The sequence below is a fragment of the Capricornis sumatraensis genome, chromosome 1 (genome assembly GCF_032405125.1).
Source record: "Capricornis sumatraensis isolate serow.1 chromosome 1, serow.2, whole genome shotgun sequence".
In the NCBI taxonomy this organism is placed as follows: Eukaryota; Metazoa; Chordata; class Mammalia; order Artiodactyla; family Bovidae; genus Capricornis; species Capricornis sumatraensis.
The window spans coordinates 182,776,194-182,799,458 of NC_091069.1; the positions used below are offsets into that span (position 1 = coordinate 182,776,194).

The 23,265-nt window shown below is 37.5% G+C and overlaps 1 protein-coding gene across 1 annotated transcript; it reads left to right on the forward strand.

The window, feature by feature from the left end:
* The first annotated feature begins 9,752 nt into the window (after positions 1-9,752).
* GMNC (geminin coiled-coil domain containing) lies at positions 9,753-16,520 on the forward strand. Its single transcript, XM_068968623.1, has 6 exons — positions 9,753-9,945; positions 10,163-10,299; positions 11,514-11,688; positions 13,369-13,457; positions 14,307-14,423; positions 15,903-16,520. The coding sequence occupies exons 1-6, from the start codon at positions 9,753-9,755 to the stop codon at positions 16,518-16,520; spliced, it is 1,329 nt and encodes a 442-aa protein (XP_068824724.1).
* The last annotated feature ends 6,745 nt before the right edge of the window (positions 16,521-23,265 follow it).

The window sequence follows — 23,265 nt, forward strand, 5'->3', positions numbered from 1 at the left end:
CAATTCCTCAGCACTCAGCTTTCTTTATAGTCTAACTCTCACATCCATGCATGACCACTGGAAAAACCGTAGCTTTGACTAGACGGACCTTTGTTGGCAAAGTAATGTCTCTGCTTTTTAATATGCTGTCTAGGTTCATCATAACTTTTTTTCCAAGGAGTAAGTGTCTTTTAATTTCATGGCTGCAGTCACCAACTGCAGTGATTTTGGAGCCCCCAGAAATAAAGTCTGTCACTGTTTCCATTGTTTCCAAGTGATGGGACCAGATGCCATGATCCTACTTTTCTGAATGTTGAGTTTTAAGCCAACTTTTTCACTCTCCTCTTTCACTTTCATCAAGAGGATCTTTAGTTCTTCTTTGCTATCTGCCAAAAGTATGGTGTCATTTGCATATCTGAGGTTATTGATATTTCTCCCAGCAATCTTGATTCTAATCTTTGATACCTACTTTAACTGTGTGCATTTCATTTTTCTCAACACCCTAGTCTCTCAAAGTCTTAAGTTCCCAAATCAAAGCAGCAATGTGAGAAGGAAGCTCAGCCTCAGTTCAGTTCACTTCAGTTGCTCAGTTGTGTCCGACTCTTCGTGACCCCATGGACTGCAGCATGTCAGGCCTCCCAGTCCATCACCAACTCCCAGAATTTACTCAAACTCATGCCCACTGAGATAGTGATGCCATCCAACCAATTCATCCTCTGTTGTCCCCTTCTCCTCCCACCCTCAATCTTTCCCAGCATCAGGGTCTTTTCAAATGAGTCTACTCTTCGCATCAGGGGGCCAAAGTTTTGGAGTTTCAGCTTCAGCATCAGTCCTTTCAATGAATATTCAGGACTGATTTCCTTTAGGAAATTAAAGCTCAGCCTGGTAACCTTTAATTTTCCCTTGAGCCCTGGTAAGTTATGACTTAGTATAACCTGACTCATTAAGGTCCTGCACTCCAAATTCTTAGTTTTCCTTAAAACTTAAACTCTTAAAACCTGAGATGGACTCAATATATCCTCACACTAAGTATACTTCTTTCACTTACTATGACTAGTTCTCAGGATGTGTAGGGGCCCTGAGATTGAAGGAAAAGATGCTAAGGAATGGGGATTGGCAGTGACCCTTCCCTACAACCAACATTTTCACCCACTGCCACTCTCTTGCCATATTCCAAATCACCCTTGGTCCCAATGGAAGTTCAACTAAATTGCAGCAAAACTCAATCTCTATTCTCTATCTCTGTAAAGATATGCATGGAAATTAATTACAAAGATTCTTAATCTCAAAATACTCTTAAATTATAAATTCTCATCATTGGAAATAATTTTGAGGAGCATATCTTCTTAGTATTACCAGGGTATGAATGAAAAATTAAAAAAAAAAAATCTGAGATTACTGGTAATCTGACCCTTCTTTGAGTTTTTCTAATGACCAAGACCTCACTGCTCACAAAGTATCTAGTTCTATCTTTACATAGTACTGACTGTTGGAATGTCTTTCTTTTTTAAACTGAAATCTGCTAACTTATTAACTACACCTATTGGCACTAGTTCTATTTAATCCCTTTACTATTTTGTTTTCATTTAAAGATTATAATAATTTATTTTCTTCTTGTATATATTTAAGAAAGATCCAAACCTTCTTGTATTTTGTGATGTTTCATTTTAGTATCAGAGCCTCACTAAATCTTTGTAAATTTTGGCATTTGGAGCAACGCAGTATAAATAAATAAAGTGCCTATTTTGTTGTAAAGCATTTTTGTCCTCTCTGTAGACTTATACGGTTTTTAAAATAGCTTTGAAGCTGTGGAAAGAAAAGAAATAAAGAATCTTTCTGCCCCCACTTCTTCCTTCATACTACAAATTTGGATTCAAATAAAAACATGTGAAATACTTATTTTAATCAGTACACTCACAGATATTATCTATTACTACTGTTAAAGTTGCTTTCATTTTAAATATGATGTTATACCACAAAAAAATTGTCACTAGTGATTTTCCCCTTACTTTTTCAATTGTATGAATATACGTGTATTATCCTAATAGTTAACATAATGCTGTTTGTCCATGTCTGTAACACTTTTCCAAAAATATTTTCTATGAATACATAGTCCATGCTATGAACATACATGGACTCTATTTATTGAAGGTCCTTTCAAAAGCAATTTATTGAAAGAGTCTCTTATTGGACATTTAGAACATTTTTACAGTGTTTATTATATGATAATCTAAGTGGTATATTATTTTTGTTCAAATTTGTTATTTTTATAAATTGATCATTTTGTGCTGCTTATCTAAAAGATATGGATATTTTATTTATTTTTATTTTTTAATATTTATTCATTTATTTGGCTGTACCAGGTCTTAGTTGCAGCATGTGGGATCTAATTCCCTGACCATGGATCGAACCTGGGCACCCTGCATTGGGAGCTCAGAGTCTTAATCCCTGGACCAGCAGGGAAGTCCCAATATGTATATTTTAAAGTTCTTAAAATATACATATATGGTTGATTTCATATAATTCTTTTCTGATTACTTATGCTTTATTAAAAAGCATAGAATTTGTGTGTGTGTGGCCTATGTATGTGTGGCAGTAAATAACGATCCTTTCTCTCTTGAACTAAAAACAAGCTATAGACACAAAAAGGCAGGTATGTGAAGTAAAAGTTACGTTTATCAGTTGAAGAAAAGAAGCCTGATTGTCAAATATGACTTAATATTTGTAGTTTTAATAGGCTTCCTAGTAGTTATTTGCCCTATCATGGTGACACTGACCAGCCACACACAGTTCCAGTTGGGATGGAACCCTCCCTTCTTCCTTTCCTCAGAGGAAGCAGAAATAGTGTGTTATGCAGATGCTGATATAAATGTGGGTAATTCGTTTCCTTTCCTTTCTCCAATCCCACCAATCAAATAAAGCTTGTCTCATGGGAACAGCTGCCCCTTTATATAAAAGTGGAAAAGGAGTACAAGTCTTTGTTTCCCAGCACCTTTTTCACTTCACTCTGTAAGTATTTCAAGGCAATGGGCTTCATTGATTCTGTCAGATACATGCATATATATATATATATATATATATACATACACATAAGCAAGCATATAAACATGTACATTTATATACATGTAAATATATACATACTAAAGGATACTCAAAGAATGATTGCTAGTAATTTTTTAAAAAAGACAAAAGCTCTGCAATATGCAACTTGAGTTACCAGTTGTGTTCTTGGATGATAAACTATATTTTTTAAGAGCTTAGTCAATTCACTTGTTTGTGTTATGATACCCTCTCACCTTTAAATGAAGCTTTGGAAACTTGTTGTGTTCAAGATTATTAGCTACAGTTTGTTCATGCAGTGCTAATACTGCTGCTCCAGAGGCAGACAGCACAAAGGTTTCTGTTTGGAGGAAGCAAAACCAGATTTTTTGCACATGATGACCCTCTAGTTATACATTCACAGAGGATTTTGGAGTTTTACTTTATTGTTGTCATGGTACCGTATTCACAGTCTAATGCTTCTGCTTATTCATTTAAGTGATATTTAGCATTATTAATTACATCACTAACTCAACGAACATGAGTTTGAGCAAACTCTGGGAGATAGTGAAGGACAGAGATGCCTGGCGTGTTGCAGTTCATGGGGTCACAGAGTTGGACACAACTTATTGACAGAATAACGACGATTTCATTATTCTCTGTATTTTCCTCAGATCGTTTTTGAATGTATAAATGCTTCCACTAACTAGAGGTTGGCATTATGCTTTCATTTAATAATTTTTAAAAAGTGGAAAAAAGTTTGACTAGAGACATCCAAATCTGATTATTACAAATTTCAAAGTAAATTTCTTTGATTGTAAATAATGTGACTTTGCCACAAATTATTGGGTCAAAAAGAATTCAGCTAACATTTTCTGGAGTTTTATGGATTACAAAGATAGATGGGATTATAACTTCACTTAAGCTTAATATTTTATATCTAAACATATATTTTTGTCTTCTTTTCATGAAAGATGTCATATTATTTCAGATTCTTCATTCCAGGGCAGAAGGAGTCTGGTCCTGATTGTCCTGTTTTGCTATTACACACTGAACTAAACTTTTTGAAGAAACCAGTCAGTGATATCCTTATTTTTATTCTCATTAGTGTAAAATTAGATGCCACAATCCATGCTAATGCGCCTTTTAGTTCTTTAATGCCTAGTCAGCAATCCAGCCACTAACCTCAAGATCCAAAATCTGTAAGAGAGATTGAAGGAGCAGCAAAGATCCTGAAGTCTAATTTATGAAAGTACTAAGGTTCCTGAAGCAGAAATCCGTTTTATTTCAGGTTAGAATTGGACCAGCATATCTCTGATACATAATAACCATAATAATTTGCTATTTCCATGATTTACTAATGTGATTGGAGTGAAGCAATCATGGGTAGAGTTGCATTTGTTTTGTGTTGTTTAGGATTCCACATTTCTAACCTTTCTGTTAATGTAAATAGCTTTCACTACTCGTGTATTTTTAGAGTAGTATTGAGATTGTTTTATTCCAATTTGATGAGAGAGGTTGTCAAAGAGCACAGTACACCAAAGCACAATGAGTTAAAGCCTTGGGAAACAGCAGTGCCTCCAGGCGTCATAGTGACTTGACAGGGCCTGGGAGGAATGAGATATTTGTTCACAAATATTATTTTCTGAAGTGCTATGTTAGGTGAAAAATCAGAAAAAGCAACATTACAGAGTATAAAAGGGGTTTGCTTCACTTTACACAGTGAATACAGATTTGCATTCACTTGCTAGGTATCCTTCATTATGAAGTAAAGAGTTGATATTTGAAAGATTTGTGAATATTATTATAGTATATGATGGCTCTTAATACAATCCAATACAACTGAAAAATTAAGCAATCATTCAATGAGTCAATAAATAAAGTTCTAAATCTGGTTATAAAGCTAGTATAATAAATTCTGGCTGAAACTTCCAATAAGATAGTGCTATATATCTCTATTCTCTTGCCCCCTCATTCTATATAGCTCTAATCTGAGTCAGGCCTGTATAGAACATTGCACTCTATAATTTGTCTTTTGTGGCTAATATCCTGATACTAACAGTTGACTTTCTCTTGTATACTCTTTGTTCATGTAGAGATAGCTTTCACCAGGGCATAAGTTATGCATGAGCTTCTCAGGTTGCTCAGTGGTTAAGGAATGTGCCTGCAATGCAGTAGACACAGGTTCTATCCCTGGGTGGGGGAAGATCCCCTGGAGAAGGGCATAGTAGCCCACTCCAGTAGTCTTGCCTGGAGAATCCCATGGACAGAGGAGCCTGGCAGACTACAGTCCATGGGGTCGCAAAGAGTCAAACATCGACTGAAGCGACTGAGCACGCACGCATGCAAGCTATTGCATATGTGATGGTTACTAGAAGCTATGCTGGGTAAGTGGTAGGTGAACGAAAGACAAGATTCTGTCCATGTTGACATGATTGATTTCTGTGTATCGCTCTGGGGGAGTGATATTCAACACTAAAACTAAATATGTCATGGTTTTCCAGGCATGCTGGAATAAAACATGCAAATGTCAAATCTCCTACTGTAAATCAGTTACTGCATTGAATTTTCTCTAAGGGTTTTTTTTTTTTTTTTTTACCTATATGTGAAAGCAGGCACAGTATCTCTCTATTCCCTGGAGACTTAGCTATGAAACCTATAGGGAAAGATTATGTTTTAAAAAGAATTTTTAAATTGTTCTTTTATTATATATGCTACTGAATTAATTAAAGTGTTAGTCTGAATTCACTAATAAGGTAGTCAAATAAAGAGTCCTCCAGGGGTGAAATAAAAGAACATTCCATATGCCAATCTATTTATCTCCTTGGCGCCCACCTCTGATCATACTTTTTTTTTTTGCCTGAAGACTTGGTTTGTGTGTGGATCAAATTACCTTCTATTTTGTTATATTTTTACCCTGGCAGGAGGCAGTTATTAGCCACTTTCCTTTTAACACCATCCCTTCAGCCACTATACAAAAGGCAGTTTTAAACTGATCTTATTTTCCATTGAAGAAAAAAAATCTACCTGGGTTGCAGTCACTAAGGAAGGTACCCCTTCCTCTTTCATACTCTTAAATAAAAAATGGCCAAAGGATTTCACATTACTGCTGAATTGATTCTTTTTTTTTTTTTTCAAAAAATAATCTAACAAACAAACAATAAGGCTTATATCTAAGCTGCTGCTGGTGCTGCTAAGTCGTTTCAGTCATGTCCGACTCTGTGTGACCCCATAGACAGCAGCCCACCAGGCTCCCCCGTCCCTGGGATTCTCTAGGCAAGCACACTGGAGTGGGTTGCCATTTCCTTCTCCAGTGCGTAAAAGTGAAAGTGAAGTCACTCAGTCATGTCCGACTCTTAGCGACCCCATGGACTGCAGCCCACCAGGCTCCTCTGTCCATGGGATTTTCCAGGCAAGAGTACTGGCATGGGGTGCCATTGCCTTCTCTGATATCTAAGCAGTAGACCTTAAATAAAAATATGAGCTTAAGTCAGAACTTAAGAATTGGGAAATTTTTTCTAGTAGTTGATGATTTCAGGAAAGCTTTATCTTCTGATTTATATTAAACTGTCAATAGCTCTTCACTGTTTAAAGATTCTCTGCCATCATATACACTCCCACACCATTAAGCTAAAGTAGTTAAGGATTTATGAAATATTTGTGTGCTGAAAATCCATCAAAAACTTTTTAAAAATTTCTACTCAAAAGACGATAATTTTAGAAATTAGTTCATATTTTTATTTATTTTTAGTAGTCAAGGTACTACAGCTTATGTGTTCAAAGAGTTAATAATAGCTCCAAGTCATGATTTAGGCAGTGAATTAGGGATTTTTCAAGCCATTAGTAATCAGCTTTTTAACAAACCTCTCAGGTAGGTACTTTCTTAATTCACCAGAGGAGCTAACTGAGGATTTGGAGACCATAATATAGCCTCAGCTGACTCAGTCTCAGAGGATACAGCAGGAATTTGAATGCAAGTATATTTGGATGTAAACAAAGCTCTGCCCTTCATATCATTCCATATTTGCTTAGGATTTCTCAGGTGATGCTAGTGGTGAAGAGCCCATCTGCCAGTGCAGGAGATTTAAGAGACACAGGTTCAGTTCCTGGGTCGGGAAGATCCCCTGTAGAAGGGTATGACAACCCACTCCAGTATTCTTGCCTGAAGAATCCCATGGACAAAGGAGTCTGTTGAGCTATATCACACACACATGCTTGCTTGCTTAATTACCTATTTGCATCATTTTTGGAGTCAAGAAATTGTATCTTCCAAAGGCTTCCATGTCTTATTTATGATAGTTTCCCAAAGCAAAACAACTCCCTCCTCCTTTTTCTTGTCCCTGGTGCTCATTGCAAAGCTTATTAGGATCTTCTTGGCCATGAACAAGATCACTGATTCTTACCACCTGCTGTTGCTGCTGCTGCTAAGTTGCTTCAGTCATGTCCGACTCTGTGCAACCCCATAGACTGCAGCTCACTAGGCTCCTCTGTCCCTGGGATTCTCCAGGCAAGAATACTGGAGTGGGTTGCCATTTCCTTCTCCAATGCATGAAAGTGAAAAGTGAAACTGAAGTAGCTCAGTCATGCCCGACTCTTACCACCTAAATGGTGGTAATTTTAGTCTATTTTCCCCCTCATGTTAAGGTCACATTGCAAGGACATCCTTGCCCTTTATGCAGCAAGAGCAGAGAGGAGACCACCATCTCACATCACTGTCTGAGATGAGTCCTGTTGAGTGACTCTGGCAATATCTTTCAGGGAGTGATTCTCAAACCTGGTACTAGTCACTTAAAAAGGCTTGTGAATCAACAGTATTAGAAAAGCAGAAAGGGACTCTACTGAATCTGGCACCTTCTTCCATATTTTTTTTTTCTTTTTACTTTGGACCCAGAACTTAATGAGCATCTGCTATGTTTTGTGTGCATGTGTGTGCTAAGTTGCTTCAGTTGTGTCCTGCTCTTTGCAACCCTTTGGACTGAATCTGCCAAGTTCCTCTGTCCATGGGATTCTCCAGGCAAGACTGGAGTGGCTTGCTATGCCCTCCTCCAGGGGATCTTCCCAACCGAGGGATCGAACCCACATCTCCTGCATCTCCTGCGTTGCAGGCGGATTCTTTACCATTGAGCCACCATGGAAACCCCCGCTATATGTTAGTCACTCCTAAATGCTTGTATGGTAAATACAAGGCAGAATGAATAAAGGTCAAAACTGGTTTAGAGAAAGGATTTTGCAAATCAGAATCAGAACTTTTCTCAGTTCCTTCACTATGTCTGTGTTAGTCTGCTAGGGTTTCCATAACAAGAACCACAGACTGGATGCGTTAAACGACAGAAATTTATTTTCTCACAATTCTAAAGGCTGCAAGTCCAAAAATCAGGATGTCAGTGGGCTTCTTGATTTCTCCTGGGACCTCACTCCTTGACATGCAGATGGCTGCCTTTTCTCTGTGTCCTCTCACGGCCAGTTCTCTGTGCATGCCATCTTTGGGGTCTCTTCCTTTTCTTATGACCCTGGACCTATAAGATTAGAGTGCCACCCTCGCGACTTCTTAACATTCATGATCTCGTTAGAGGCTTTATCTTCAAATACATTGAAGGTTAGAGATTCAGCACATATAAAATTGAAGGGAACACAATTCAGTCCATAAAAATGCCCATTACATAAATGGCCATTAATGTACAGTAGAAAGAAATCAAAGAGAGTCAAACTATAATTATGATAATTAGCATGGATGCTGGTGCCAGAAGTTCAAATCTCTAGTCTGCCACTTTTTAATTGTGTGAACATTGGTCAAATTTAACTTCAGGGCTTCATTCACTATCTTTTGAAACAGCGACAAGACTAATGACTTCCTGGGTTATTGCAGATGAAACAAGAGTTGATTCTTAGTGGTAGATGATTAGTTTTTAAAATGACATTATTCTTTTTTTCTCCTCTGAATATGACATTCTGGGAATGGTGAGAATAAAATGCAAGAGGAAAAATGGGAGAAATAAAACACTCTAATTGAGAAATATTAGCACACTAAATTTTCTTTATTATATTAATTTAGTTTATATAATAGTTGTGAAGAAAAACCAACACAGAGACATAGTTGAGACTCCTAAATTTATAGTATAATTCATTCTTTATTCAGCACTTAGTACATGTTAGAAATTGTTCTGGGAGTTTGGGAGACAGCAGTGAGCAAAATAGTCAGAAATGGCTATTCCCCTGAAGCTTACTTTCTAGAATGAATTGAGATCACCTCCACATTTCACACCCACTTCAGAAGCTAGGGAAAATGAGACATATTTAATAGTAGGAAAAAGCCAATCAATCAGCAAGCTGATGTTTACCAAGAAGCCAGAGAAAACCCAGGAGCAGTATTCACCTGGGGGTTGGAAGGCTTCCCCAAGTGCTGCTCTGATGCCTGAGAACCTGGTGTGGGCTTTTTTTGACAACACTCTCTGGCTCTGGGGCCAACCTGTGCGCCCCGCCCAGCCCGGCAGGTGCAGACTCTCGCGGGCAAGAGCTGGTGCGCCCCATCGGTCAGGGCGGCGCCGTCACCGCGGGTCCTGATGCCGGGCCAGTGGGACGCGCAGCGAGCCAGCACTCGCGCGGATTTTGAAGCCGCGTTGCACACCCGAAGCGCCGCGGGCCCGCCGTGAACACACTGCCTGGAACCCCGAGCCGTTGATCCTGGGTCTGGGGAGCAGGTCGCCGAGAGTGCCAGTGACTTTGGCTTTGGCTGGATGTCTCCTGACCCACGTCACCAGCCTGACAGCCTTGCACCAAATCAGAGGGCGGCGCTCGTCACCGGGAGCTCCTGCAGATTAGAACTCGCCTCTCCTAGCTCCTCCCCTCCGTCCCATTTAAAGCTACCACCCGCTTATCCGAAAATTGAGTGGGCTCAGTCTCCTCAGCGCCTTCTTCCAGGGCAAGATGGTAAGTGAGGAGCTGGCATTAGCTAGTTCCCTGGCGAAACCGGGGGCGCTCTGAGAGCCAGAAAACTTTGCCTTTAGAATTTCTTCCACCTTGGAAACAAGATTTCTCTGCTACCTGCCAATTAGAACAGGTCTTCTTTGCTGCTCCATCTCCCTTTTCCTCTCCCCCATCTTCTCCTGGCTTTCTGTGTCTGCCTCTCTGGCTCCTTCATTCTCAGCCTCTCTCATCCTTTCGTTCTTTATTTCTATTCTGACCTGTCTCCCAACTTTTCCTCTACACCTGCACTCACTTTTCATTCCACCTCTTCCTCTCGATTATGCACATATTTGCAAACACTTGAACTTGAGGCTAGGGGTATTTGGGGTTTGTTTTCTTCTCAGGTGTCAATTGCATAATAGCACAGCTCTGATTCCAATAATAACCTCAGGGAAAGAGCCTGCAAACATGCCTTTAGAATAAAAGAAAATAGCACTTGATAAACCTTTGGCTGAATTTCTTTGGTCTGCAATGCCCACGCTGGACTTGCTTCAAGACTGGACTTTTTCAAAACTTAACTTATTGGGAATGTTAACAAAGTATGACTTAATTGACTTAACTTTCTTTTTTCCTCTTCTTATTTGTTTTCTCTCTGTTTATGCTATGCCCAAGAAAGTTCACAAGTCAACAAAAGACTTGTCGTGGTCAAAAAGAGTTTGTCCAAAGCTAGTCTCTGATGAAATGAATGGCTTTTACCTGATTAAACATTGACAAATAATTAGGAATGGTCTGTTGTACAAATTAACCCAGGGAGGCTGCATACCTGCTCCTGACTGGACATTTGGAAAGACTGTGTTTGAGGTTTGAGGAGGCAGGGGCAGGAGGGTGTTCACTGGCTCAGAACACAGTAGAGAATGCATGCCAGACAGTTAGTCGTGCAAGATAACTTTGGAAAGGCATTGAGACCTGGTGATGGAGGGACCTACATAGAGCTTGCTGTCTTTCCTAACTAACCTATTTCAAGAGGATCCAGTAGCATTTAAAGTCAGAGGAAGAGAGGAAAGAGGAAGGGAGGAATGGAGCAAGGTTATGATTCAGAAACTAAAATTTAAAAGTTAGAGTATACGGTATGTTCTGTCCATTCCAGCACTAGCATTCAAAGTTTTTTTTAAGTTATTAGAAATATAACTAAGATATTTGCAAGAAAGAGTCAAATAGTTCTTACATGATTCATTCATTAAGTAGAATTTCTTTTGCTTAGATCTTGGGTAGCCTGTTAGATGACTGAGGCATAGCAACAGAGAATACTCCTGGATACTTACAAATTTGGTCCATCCAATAGTAGCCTGTTCTATGCTGAGAGGACCTACGGAAAGGACTGGTTGAACCATGAAGCTGATTCCTTTTTAGTAATTATATTTGGATCACTCAAAATTAATCTGGGATCTATACTTAGCATCTTTACTGGGTTTTATTCACTGCATGTATTTTCTGCTTCTTTCTCCCACTCTTTTCCCCCTCTGAATGCCCATCACCGCATCTCTTGGGACAACCTTCCCACCCCCAACCAACCTACATACTGAATTTTACAGAACACCGTTCTGCCTTGCCAAGACCAGTACTTTGTAGGAGGTCAGAGCTATAATTGTCCGTATTCCACTACAACGTCAGAATCTAGTGTTGACGTTTCCACGGAGACTTGGGTCTCTTTCTGGGCTGCTGGTTTCCTGGACAACAGAGAGCCCCAACAGGCACCACAGGCACAGGGTAAGTTCTGCTCTTCTGCTTTGCTGGTAGATCGGAAGCCCTTTCCCAGTACTCATAGCTGCAAGGCATTATGGGCTGGAACTCTGTAGAAGAGGGAATGATAGGTAAGGTTTAAGAAAGCCCAAAGACTCCTGTATTTTGCAGCCTAAATAACTTCCTTTTTTTGTACTTGCCAAAGAGTGAAAATAGGATTCTACTCCTTGCCCACTGGATAATCTGCATTTCTTCCATACTACACTATATATAAAGTATAATATGTATATTTTACAGTTCTTGGAGATTTCCAAGTCATTGAGAATGTTTAGGTCTATGTCAAAGTTATATAAATAATACTAGTGAATGCTTTGGGAATTAAGAAACTAGTTAGAAGCTTTTTGTTGTGGTGGTTGTTTTTTGTTCGTTTGTTTGTTTTTTGTTTTCATTAAGGAATATTTCCCTGGGAATGAGAGAGAAGCAAGCAGAATTACTAATCTTTTATTTCAAAAAGGAAATTCTATGAATAGTGCCTTATAAATGGAAAAAAAAAAAGTCCCATTTTGCCTAAAGAAGACTTCAACTTTGGAGGGGAACATAACTTTTATGGGAATGACACATTAGTTTTGCCATGGGGCTTAGTAAACAGTGTCTATAAATATTAAACAAATTTTCTGTATTAACACTCAAGTTTCTGGAATAACTATAAGACACCTCAGAATTCTTCATCTGTAGTGCTATTTCTGCCACATGTATTTGTTTGATTTGAAGAAAGATACAAGCAAAAAGCCCCCAATTTTTGAAACACACTTAATGTCCGGAAGGGAATTATTTAATTTTAGCTTTCTACCACAAGAAACAAAGAAAACAGAATGTATGAATATGAAACCAAAGAGTGTATAAAATTTTATTCCTATCTTGTTATCCATCATTCCAATTTAAAAAAAGTATTTCAGTAATATTTTAGTTGACTTAGAGGTGATCAAGTTTCCAACTGTACTAAATCAGGAAAAGAAAATAAAAGTAAACCAACTTAGCATGCCCAAGCAGTCTTCTTGGTAGGCATAATTTGCTGTCAAACATGAAAAAACAAAAACTTTGAAAAAACATGAAACATACAGGTAATGACATTTGACATATATGAGTTTGAGTACAGTTTTGCGATTTTCATTGAGTTCTTCAGAAAAAAAGTTCAAATTATTTTGAAAAAGAAAGTGCTATTCCATAAAATTCTGAATAGATACTCTCCATCAGACTTCACTGATAGGCAGAGATTTTCATCTGGGGAAAAAAAAAATGGTTACATCAAAAATAGGATTTGATTCTAGAGACAAACACTATAATTACCTAAGCACTATAGCTTAGAAAATAAGATAAAAGCTTAGAAAACATAGTAGAATTGCAATGCAGGCCTAATTGAGGGTGGGGCAAATAAACATTTGCATGAATTAGTAATGCAGAAAGGAACTCTTATCTCCTGAAAATTGACCTCTGAGACACTTGCAGATAGTCTTTAAATATTTGTCTTTCATAGCATGCCTGCCCCTTCTAAAAACTTTAAATATGTCATTTTCCCATGTGAAGGCAATGGCTAGCTTCAGAAAGGTAATTGAACTTACTGCCTTTCTGAAATCCTTTGGCTAGTTCTTTATTACACAAAAACTGTGTTTGTATTTTCTCAGTTATCCATTTTGTGTTTTCACATAGAACCATCAGGTGACTCGAATTTCCCTGTTCCTAATTTGTGTTCATGGGAAGAGGCTCAGCTTTCCTCTCAGCTCTACAGGAATAAGCAGGTACGTATAGATAATCAGAACATGGAGATCAGCTGTGTTCCAAGTAGTTCATTCTCAACACCATCCCTTAGGGTCACATGGCTTCCATGGAGAAGTCAAAGTGAAGGGATCAATGCAACAGAAAATAATAGCAAAACCAAAACCCTCTTGAAAGGCTTGCAGTCAGACCCTAAACTCTCACATGTTAGCTGTCTGACCTCTTGAATCTTCTTTTTCTTTAATCTGTGAAATGGAGATATTTGTACTGTCTACCTCAGAGGGCTGGTGGAAAGGTCAAATGATATAATGAGTGTGATAGTATTTTTGAGTCATAAATAGCTCATCACTTAGAGAAGAGATGACTATAAAAATTCTTACAAAGATTGCTTAATTTTCCATATTTTGTTTGTTGTTATTTCTAAGAGTAATTTGATCTTGTGGACATACAAACAGGTTGATCTGAGATGGAGGGAATCCAACCCATATTGTTTTTTCTTCTTTTTTTAACATGCAAGAAAAGAAGCTCAGCGAAACCTTTCTAAACACTGTTTTCTATATTTAAACAGTTGCACGCAGCTCATTTTCCTACATACCTTCTTGATCTCCTGTGGTTATGATTTTAAAAGTCATATAATCTCTCCAAACACTTTGCAAAGAATAAAAAAAATTCAGAGCACAAAGCTGAACAATCAGGTAGTAGGTGGGTGTAGATTGAATTCACGCCTTGGAGGACAAGGGCTCCCTGATATTGTGTTCATAAAACAAACAGAATAATAATCAAATTTAAGTAGGTTAAGGATCAGTGGTATTATTATAAGGTTACAAAGTCAATATAGTGGAGCAGCCGTCACCATTGTCTGCTTTTTGCAGCTGCAAGATACTCTGGTACAGAAGGAAGAAGAACTTGCTAGGTTACATGAAGAGAATAATCATCTCAGACAATATCTGAATTCTGCTCTAGTTAAATGTCTTGAGGAAAAAGCGAAGGTATGTGACTATCCTCTTTATACAGACAGAGAAGTGATGTGAGAAAGAAGACCATTTGGGTAAAAATCCTTGATTACATGTAAGAAGTGTATGAAACAATATGTCTTGAAATTCATCAATAGGATGGATGAATTTTTCTGAAAGAAAAATAGCACTTTCAGAAGAATGTTTATGTATCATTTCTCTGAAGTATCTAGATTGCAGATTTTAGCCATAATGTTACAAAAGGAGTTGCTAAAGAATCAAAAACCAGTCAAGGGGGTTGCTGAGACAACAGAAATTAATCGTAAGATAGATGGTTGAAACATTGAGGTGGAAATTAGATCTGAGAGACATGGGTTTCTTTCAACTGTCTGTTTGGCTCTAGGTAAATCAGTCTCTCACTTGGGGCCTCATTTAGTTCATTTGTAAGTGGATGGACTAAAACGATCTTTTAAGAATCTTTCCAGCTCTAAATGTTATAAATACAGCTGGAGCCGAATGGAGCCGAAATCGCTTAACTGACGATTAGACATAGCCAGTAACATTACCTTTTAATGAACATTATGTTCTTACCTGTTAAAATGTTTCTAACTCATGGATAGTTTGCCATTAGTCCCTTTTTGTTATTCTTCCTTTTGAGAGGTTTCTTTTTTTTTTTTTTTCTTTACCTCTTTGCCATTCTCTTACCATTATTGTTTTATCATCGATCTTTACCTTACTTCTAGGCAAGCTACATTATTTATCTAATTCTTACCAGACATAACAGTTTAGAGAAGAACACCCACTATATTAGTTTCTTTAGAATTCTGTTTGCTTTGTTAAGAAAAGAGAGTATAGCTCACAGTTATTAGCCCGGGTTCCGATCTTTAGCCACCACTCTGTAAAAAAGGTCAGTTGTCAAAGCAGTAAGTGATATTAATTGGGCATTTTTTTCTCTGTTGTTCTCAATTTTGCAAGACTTAGAATAATATGATACATATCACATGGCAGTGCTATGAAAGTGAGTAAAATTAGAGAAAAAGTATTCTGTAGCATTTTAATCAGTGGTTCAATCTAGATTCAGATGGTTTAGGTTTAAATCTAGGTTGCGCAATCCTTAGCAAGTCACTAATGTGCTTCTGCCTCTTTCCTCATTAAAGAAGATTTCAATAGCATCTACATAAAATTAGATCATGCATGTACCTCAGTACATGATAGTTGTTATTATTGCCATAATAACAATAATCTTTACTTCCCTGAACTGAAATTTTAAAGACATCATACACTCCCTTCAACTTTTAAATGACTAGTACAATAATACGAATTGGAATTTCTAAGTGGTAACATGTCATCATAGATTTTAACTTAAAGACAGGTTAATCTGATCAGTTTTGCTTTGTATGAGAAAATAAAAATTTATTCGTTTTCTAGGGAACTAATGTAACTAGTAAATATTTGACAATAATAAAGAAAATGATGTTGGGTGATTGATTGTATTTTCAAATACTGTTTCCCCAGAAATTGCTGTCATCAGATGAGTTCTCCAAAGCATGTAGAAAATTCAGAAAGGGGAAGAGGAAACCCAAAGAGCAAAGATATTTTCCTCCTGAGATTCCCCATCATAAAAATGCCAAGAGAAGCCTTGCTAGTGAATTTGCTAACTGTGGACAAAATGGACCCCCTGTGGATCCCTGGGTTCTTCAGACACTGGGGTTAAAAGACCTCAATACCATTGATGACACTTCATCAGCTAACTACAGTGCCCTCTCGTCTCATGCCAGACAGACCACTAGCACATTTCCCCAGTTTCTGGATGAGGCAATTGATTATCCCAGTGTCCCTGGGGAAGATCTGCCAATTGACTATGGAGGTGATAGAACTACTCCCTTGCAAGGCACTGCCAGCCACAGTGAAGATTTTCACTTCCTTTCTCAGCTTTCAAATCCTCCAGAAGGACTACAAACTCTTCCTTACTATACTTCTGATGTGTCACCCAATAAGACAGAGATGGCCTTTTCCACATCCTTGAGCCCTCACTGTAATGTGAAGACTCACTCCTTCCACCAGGGACAAGCCTTTGTTCGTCGAGATGAAGAGGGAGGCTGGAAGTTTACCTGGGTCCCTAAGCAGTCTTAGTGACCCCCTCTTCTATCACAAAGGACTGCCATGAACTCTGTTTACAAGACCCTTCTTGCACTTGAACCTGACTATGTGGAAAACACAAGCTATTGCCCAGACAGTCTCCTGCCACTTTAAATGTCACTCTCAATTACCCACTTAAATCTGCAGGGAATGGCTTCCAAGAAACCATAATGAAACATGCCTGCTCTTCTTTCACCTAAATTTGACTTGTTTACACACCCCCACCTGCTGTTGACTTCCTCCCTTGGCCTTTTACTTGAAAAGGTATTTTCCAATTGCCTGAATATTCCTTTGAGATCTAAATGTGCTGTTCCAATTATAACAAGTCTAACAGCTTTTCTTCTTTCATCAAGCAGTTTAAATGTTCACAGCCTTCACCTTCTCAGTTTTATTTCTCTTCTGTTCCTCTTCATTTCTAAAAACTGCTTTTGAAATGACCATTTTAATTGCTCGAAGTCCCTGCTATTAGGTGTTCAAATATCTGAGGGTGGGGTTGAAACAAGTATCTTTGCCCATCGTTGTTCCTGAAGACATAATATAGGTATAAGTAACGTTATATGAGACAATTCATTGAGTGTCCCATGGTGGAATTGACATATTACTTCAAATACTATGACTCTACTATAACACTGATAAAGTAAAAGATAAAAGATATTTAAAATTACTTGCCTGCATAGTGTATCAGCTTCTGCGGGCATCTGGCATTGTATTTACAACCAACATGACTCAAACAAGAACATTTTTTGAGGGACTTGTGGTAACAGAATAAGTCACTGTCCTAAACTGCTTAGATGCTGATAAACTTCTATTCCTGCAAGTATAGTCTAGCCTAGCCCTGACATTGTATTACTCATCCATTCAGTCATTCATATGTTCATTTTTTCATTCATCAATACACCCAAAATATTTGTAGAACACCAGCTCTTGGTGTTGTTGGTGTATAACACCAACACAGTTAGTACCAGGCATCGTGCTATGGGGTAGTGATAAAATGTGAACAAGTTAGACGCTGTGGGTACCCTCATGAGACTTAGACCCACTCATCTGCTGTGACCTTGAGAAAGCTACTTCCCTGGTATGAACATTCAGTTTTCTGAGCTATAGAATATAGAAGTCAGACTAAATAATCTCTAACATTCTATAAATCGAGCCTGGGTCCCATCAGCTTTATCCTAACATTGTCATCCCAGGGCACTATTGTCTAGTTTTGATTGGCACTGTAGATATGTTGGATGAACTTTTTTATATATGATTTTTTTTTAATGTGAGCCATTTGTAGTTAACACTAGAAGTCATTGTTCTGATCACAGTATTATTTTCCTGGTATGAATCCATTTTGGGGTTAAATCAATCTAATTGTGTGAGAACACGAATCTAAAAAATATAGACATTATTTTTCAAATAAGTGTGCATAGATTTAATGGAAATATTGACATAAAAGATTTCTCTCTCTAAATTAAACATATTCTTCACGCTCATGCTAGTTTTTCTTTCCAACTCCTCAAGTTCCCTATCCTTTCTAGAATATTTTACATTTCAAAGATGTGCACCCATTATTTCGGGGGGGCCAAGCTTCAGTTGATAATAAAACCCACCATGTTGAATGCCCTTCCCATTTTTTCTTTATTCTGCCCTTCATTAAGTTATCTGCGCAGTCAGTGCCTAGAGAGTGAAAGTTGCTCAGTCATGTCCGACTCTTTGCAATCCCATGGACTATACAGTCCACAGAATTCTCCTGGCCAGAACACTGGAGTGGGTAGCCTTTTCCTTCTCCAGGGGATCTTCCCAACCCAGGGGTCGAACCCAGGTCTCCCACATTGCAGGCAGATTCTTTATCAACTGAGCCACAAGGGAAGCCCTTCATTAAGTTGTGTGTACAGTCAGTCCCTAAGAGCATGAATATTCTATCTGGAATTCTTTGCAACTAAGAGATATCTTTCATTTTTTGTTGCTGCTGTTTGGTTTTTGCTTTATTTTTGTGATGTGAACAAATAATCTTTGTCATAAAGCTTTGCTACCACCTAGTTTTCTGTATAATCTGTGAAGGGGAATCAAATATATTAAATATTTTATGATTTAAGAATAAATAGAACACATTCTATTTTCTAAAAACAAAATCCAAAATAAAAAAGTTCCTTTTACATTCTAGAATCAGTTCCCTATATGGGTAAAATTTATCTCTTTTTAACAACAAACTGAAGAATTAGAATTGACTGTACTCTAGTAGTAGGCATCAACAGAGCAACATAAATATTTTGAAAGTCTAAATGATCAAGCAGTAAAGCAAAATTGATTAGTCAACAAATAATTATTTTGCATTTTTATGTGTTTTATCATGTGTTAGGTACTATGAGGAAGGATCCAGTCTCAGCACATTTGGTACATAAAACAAAGCCACATAAAATGAATAGCTTTTAAATGAAAGTTGGTCTCAGGCCAGTTTAAAGAAATTACAGCACATTTGTGGTAAATGATAACTTGCTCTGGCTTATATGGGAGAAAATTACCACTTATTCTCACAATCACATCTATAAGTATTTGATATTCACTTGAATTATGTATAGAATATTATTTTGCTGATGTTTAAAAAATTAGAAATTTTTCTCACCTGAGTCTATGTTCTGACTTTATGGTTTCACTATGCACATCCAGCAAACCAGAGTCAATATTTTACTAATATAAAGTGCAAAATAAAAATTCAATAGCACTTTTGTGATTGCAATGAATACTTTTATATTGTGCATAACATTTTCTAAACATTTTCTTCTCCTAGATTTGAAGCATACTCATTTGATGTGCACCTGTTTTGTATGATGTATGTGGCCAGACCAATATTTTCAGCATTTAGAGCTCATTCTTTATCTAGGATACATTTTCGGTGTTAAGTGGCCTAAAAGGTCAAGTGCTTTTTGTGTATAGCACTCTTTACCTAACCTCCGATAAAAATTAGAATCCAATATCAGTTTTTAATATTGATGACATTTCCAATGTCCTCTGGTCATCTGAAATAAATCGTACTTGTATCTCACTACCATCTGGAAAATAAAGGCAATTGCAAAATTTACTTATGCAGGTGACATTTAATGAATGGGAGTGTTTAACATTACAGTGATGCTAAACTATAATTTTAAAAATTTTGAAGAAAAGAAACTATGTTAATCAATGAAAATAATTTCTCTGATCTGTTTCAAGAAAACAGCAAAATTTGATAAATCAATTCAATAACTGACCTATTAAGTATAGAGTTAATCTGTGATAGTTTTTTGATACATTTATTTCTTGCCTGTAAGTCAAGATGCGTGATTTACATTTGTTTCAGTTTACCAAAAGATTCACATAAGGTAAATAAATATTGAATGCATCATTTACAAATTAATAAACCAAATAAAATTGGTTTATAAGTTACAAATATGTGGTATATTTCATAACATGTTTGTCATATATTTGTCATATTTTTGTCTACATTTGTTATTACATGAACATAACCAGACATCCAGTTATAATTGTTACAATGGATATTCTATAACTGTAAAACACAATTTAACACTTAATATTTTAAATGATTTTTATGTTTATGATTTAAAATATTTTTAATTATATGTGTCAATTTTGTAATGAATTTATATCTAATAAATGAATAAATGACAAAAAATTGAATCCTACATTTTTGGTCTTATTTTAGAAAATTTTTCAGTGAATGAGCAACGGGCTAAGAACGTTTTCTGTACTCATTTCTGCCCATAAGTTTGGCAATAGAAAAAAATATATTTTAATTTCCAAATAGTGGTAGACTAATAATTGTCACTCATTTGACAGATGTAGTCTGTGCCACACTATGCAGAAGATATAAGGATGTAATATGTGCTCAACTAACATGGCTATAAATGAGAGAAAAACCTTAAATAAGCTTAATCAAAGCAAGGGAATAATTAGCCTTCATAAGTAAAAGTTTGTGCTTCAGATATGGCTGTATCTAAGTGCTCAACCAACATTGTCAGGAATCTGGTTTGGGATCTAAAGGAAAACATGATTAGGAATGGATTCTGGAATGGAGTTAAGATAGTACTCACTACACAAAAGTTTGGCAGAAACCAGGATGAGATAGGCAATATGAATGTGAAGAGCAGCTAGTTATATCCCATGAACGATTGTACAGTTTTGTAACATTCTCCTTATTGTTCACATCATAACCCCTCCCTTCCGAAATGAATAAAACCCCAGTTAATGTTCCGGACTGGTCTCAGTCATACCAAGGGAGATTGTGAAAATATTTGGATGTCTGCACATAAAAACTGAGGAGATTTTCCCCTGAGATCACTATAGAAGCCCTGCTGCTGCTGCTGCTAAGTCGCTCCAGTCGTGTCCGAATCTGTGCGACCCCATAGACGGCAGCCCATCAGGCTCCACCGTCCCTGGGATTCTAGGGGAAAATTAATATCAAGAGATATTAATATATCTATCTATCCCAAAGGAGAAAATTAATATCAAGAGAAATAATTTGAGACTCACATATCATGTCCATAATCATTGTTACACAGATTTCCAGTAATGGGTAATTCACATTTTGCTTGGTTTCTCTACAGGGATTTTTATTTTTTTCTTTTTTCTTGGAGACAACCACCTCTAAATCTCACGTTAAATAAACTTGAAAATTCATGTCATACGTACAGGCTGTTAGAAAGATCCTGATTTCCACTTTACAAATGAGAAAACTGGCTCTAAGTGTTTTATAGTTCAAGTTGTAACAAGAAATTTAGGCCTGAACTAAACCGTGGGCACTGACTTCAGACATAACTTTTTTTTTTTCCCCTATATTATACAATCTTGATATTTGGGACAAGTAAGTATATTTACAGTCTGCAATCTGTTACAGACTATTATAGGTCTCAGAGCTAGAGACCTGGAAGTAGAAATTTTTGCTTATTTCATCAGAAATCTTTCTGTGGTCCAAGCTGTCTTAATCCCAATGTTAAAAGGGATTATTCACAAAAGACTTAATTCATCCTCCATCATTAAAAAAAAAAAAAGGAAAGTGTAAAAATTGAAATCTCTGTAGAAATTTGGGATTGAGAGTAGAAGTGAGAAAAATTAATGTACTTCTTAAATGAAAGGAAGATAAGAGAAATCTCTCTCTGATCTCTCTGTGCTACCAATATAGAAGCTTAAAGTAGCAGTTTATAAGCAATGTTCATGAAATCTCTTTCTTTCTCCCTTTGTACAGGAAACAGACTTTATTCCTGTTGAAGTAATAACAGCATTCCTGCTCCTTTAAGTATAACTTCTCTGGTGGCTCACTTGGTAAAGAATCCACCTGCAATGCAGGAGACCTGGGTTCGACTCCTAGGTTAGTAAGATCCCCTGGAGAAGGGAATGGCTACCCACTTTAGTGTTCTGATCTGGATAATTCTATGGACAGAGGAGCCTGGCTGACTACAGTTCTTGGGGTGGCAAAGAGTCATATAGGATTGAGTGGATTTCACTTTCTTTCACTTTTCTCCTGTCAATCGTTTTAAGTAAAACTCTGAGGAACAGCAAAATAGTTGAGAAAGCATATTTATAATGCTGACACCACTTCTTCTAAGACACAGGGAACAATTCTATTCTCTCCTTCTGGAAATCAAGAGTTAAATGATACTTTTTCAGGGGTGGGGCAAAGCAGTTGTTTCTTTCTCATCTCTTTTCCAGGTTTATAATCTGAAATAATAAGGCACAGAAAAGATGTTTCAAAGTAACTTTCTTACTTCCAGAGGGTCCCTAGTACTCAATGGATGGTCCTTCTGGGATGAGGCTCAAGATCTCAGATCTGTAATTAGGAGCATTCTAAAGGCACTGTTCCCTCAGGGCTCTCTAGTTACTCTGAAACCAAGAGCAGGAGAAGCCCCTTAATGAATGTGAAGTGAGAAATCAAAATGCCTCATTACAATCAGGCAAAAGGCTGAATCACACCCTCCTTTCATGTTAGTCTCCCGAGATTTGCCACCTTTCGATCTTCTTTCACCCCTAACCCACAGAGGAGTGTGGGATAAGGCTGGGATCTGAAAGCGGCATCTGCACAGTGCAGTCCCTGCGGCATCCACTGGGAGAGTGTGGTGCACCCCAGGAATCCCAGCTTCCTGTGGGAGCAGGGCAGCATATGGCCAGAGACTTAGTCTTCTTCTTCCTTTGATTTTAAGGATCATAAGTAGTCCAGCCAGCCCACCCTACTGTCCTCACGCCAAATTTCTACAATATTTTTAATTAATATGCTTTTTTATTTAAAATTATTTTAAAAGTGTTTTTCTAATTGAAGGATAATTGCTTTACAGAATTCTGTTGTTTTCTGTCGAACCTCAACATGAATCAGCCATAGGTATACACATATCCCCTCCTTTCTGAACCTCTCTCCCATCTCCCTCCCCATCCCACCCCTCTAAGTTGATACAGACCCCCTGTTTGAGTTTCCTGAGCCATACAGCAAACTCCTGTTGGCTATCTATTTTACATATGGTGATGTAAGTTTTCTTGTTACTCTCTCCATACATCTTCTACATCTCACTCTCTTCTGCCCTCTCCCCATGTCCATAAATCTATTTTCTTTGTCTGTTTCTCCATTGCTGCCCTGCAAATAAATTCTTTGGTACCATCTTTCTAGATTCTGTATATATGCATTCAGTTCAGTTCAGTCGCTCAGTCATGTCTGACTCTGCAACCCCATGAATCGCAGCACGCCAGGCCTCCCTGTCCATCACCAACTCCCGGA

Excerpts from the sequence above, each read along its gene's own strand:
- GMNC (XM_068968623.1), top strand. The coding sequence starts at position 9,753 with ATGTCTCCTGACCCACGTCACCAGCCTGACAGCCTTGCACCAAATCAG. Across the intron at positions 10,300-11,513 it reads ACTTGAACTTGAGGCTAGGG|AACACCGTTCTGCCTTGCCA; the intron begins GTATTTGGGGTT and ends TGAATTTTACAG. Across the intron at positions 11,689-13,368 it reads ACAGGCACCACAGGCACAGG|AACCATCAGGTGACTCGAAT; the intron begins GTAAGTTCTGCT and ends GTTTTCACATAG.